At 58.0% G+C, this 1,701-nt stretch overlaps 1 protein-coding gene across 7 annotated transcripts in view; it reads right to left on the bottom strand.

The window, feature by feature from the left end:
- The window catches only part of Tjp1 (tight junction protein 1), a 243,765-nt gene that overhangs the window by 80,555 nt on the left and 161,509 nt on the right, over nucleotides 1–1,701 (bottom strand). Inside the window, exon 1 of one of the 7 annotated variants that reach the window (XM_055623477.1) lies at nucleotides 89–539. The exons of the other annotated variants lie outside the window; for them this stretch is intronic. Within the exon in view, the coding sequence (XP_055479452.1) occupies nucleotides 89–115 (27 nt within the window). The 5' untranslated portion in view covers nucleotides 116–539. Of the gene's footprint in view, nucleotides 1–88; nucleotides 540–1,701 lie in introns of those variants that run through there. 7 annotated transcript variants of the gene reach the window in all.

Here is a 1,701-nt window from a genome sequence, read left to right on the forward strand (position 1 = left end):
CCCCCCGGGCCGCCCGCGGGGAGGGCGGGGCGAGGCCCCCCGACGGCCCCCCCCCCCGGGCCGCCCCCGCCGGCCGGGCGGCTCTCACCTTAGCGGCCGCGGCCCTGGCGGACATCTTGTCTCTCTTCGCGCCGCGCGAAGCTCCTCGGACCCGAAACTCCGCGCCGCCGGCCCGCCCGCTCCTCACGCCACCGTCCGCAGGAACATCTCCGGGGGACGAGCGGGACGGGGGCGGGGGAGGCCGGAAAGGCCCGGCCCACGGGGAGGGGATTCAAGTGGGACAAAAGTCCGGGAAGCGTCCGCCCCGCCCGGGCTCCTCCGCGGGGCACACCCGGCCGCTCGCTCGGCCTCCGCCGCCCTCGGCCCGCTCGCCGCTCCGCAGCACCGGGGCCTCCGGCCGTCCGCCCCGCGCTCGGCCGTCTCCTCAAAAGCCTGCTCCCGCACGTAACTTCCCCGGAACGCGCGGCCGCCGGGAGACGTGCCGTCGGCGGGCACAGCCGTCGCGGGTAACTCAGGCGGCCACGCAAAACCTGCCGGACCGGGACACTGAGCATGCCCGGCCGGCGGGGGCGGGGCCTCGGCGAGGGGCGGGGCCAGGCCAGGTCCGACCCCCGCGCGGAAGGAAAAGCTCGGCTCTCCAAGTAACTTGCTAGGCGGTTTCCGCCGCCTCGCGAGCCATTCTGTTTGTTTTTATCGAATATCCGGCAGATTGCGCCCCCGGAGAGCCCCAAGCCCCTGTGAACCAACGCCTTTCGACCCCCTAAAGAGACTCGTCTGCTCCCTCCTCCGCCAGCCACCCCGGATCAGCCCCACTCAGGAGTGTGGCAGGAAAGGCGGGCCTGGCCAATACCTGACTGTAGCTTCTTTAACCTCACCAGTAACAATGGTCACAAGTGTCACCACGTGTCTGGGCATTGTTACCCCATTGAAGAGAGATGTGTTTTTGTTTAAAGCACATTCGAAGTTCTCTAGCAGGCTCAGAAAAAAAAAAAAAAACTTGATTACCTTAAATAAACCAGGTTACACATCTGCATGCTGAGGGGAACAAGCACCCACAGATAACCCCTTTCTCTTGCCTCTCTAGAGGGATCCCCCTAGAATGTTTTGGGCTGTCCAGCTGGTTGAAATTGGCGACCCCTGAAGAGATAGATCAGGCTGCCTGCCTTTCTAAACCATCCTCCAGCTCATGCTGGACTGAAAAGGACGTAAGTACACGCGGAACTCACCAACCAGTTCAATCTGCCACTGCAAATTTAAGCCAACTGCCTTGCTGAACAGAAAAAAAAAAAAGGTAGGAAACTACTTTGAACTCCAATAATTTACACTCTGTATATTGCAAGACTCTTTGCAAATATTAGACATTTTTAGTAACATTAACATCCTTAAAGGATCCAGTATAGTGCTACGATAGCAACGCAAGGGGCAGGGAGGCATAAACATGGGCTTTTAAACTATTGTTTTCTCTTTAGAGTTCACCGGCATGACATAATCAAACTTAATTCTAAGAAGTATCCGTCTATGACAGATAACCATCGAGGAAGGTTTCAAAGTCACGTATTTTGCAACTCTAAGCTAGCTGAACTAGAAGAGAGCATCATGCAAACCGAACCTTACTTCTTGGCATGCATGAAAACAGTTAAAGTAGGGTGTGTTTTGTGTGTGTGTGTGTGTGTGTGTGTGTGTGTGTGTGTGTGTGTGTGT

Source organism: Psammomys obesus, unplaced genomic scaffold, assembly GCF_907164565.1.
Source record: "Psammomys obesus unplaced genomic scaffold, mPsaObe1.curated_primary_1811, whole genome shotgun sequence".
Classification (NCBI taxonomy): Eukaryota; Metazoa; Chordata; class Mammalia; order Rodentia; family Muridae; genus Psammomys; species Psammomys obesus.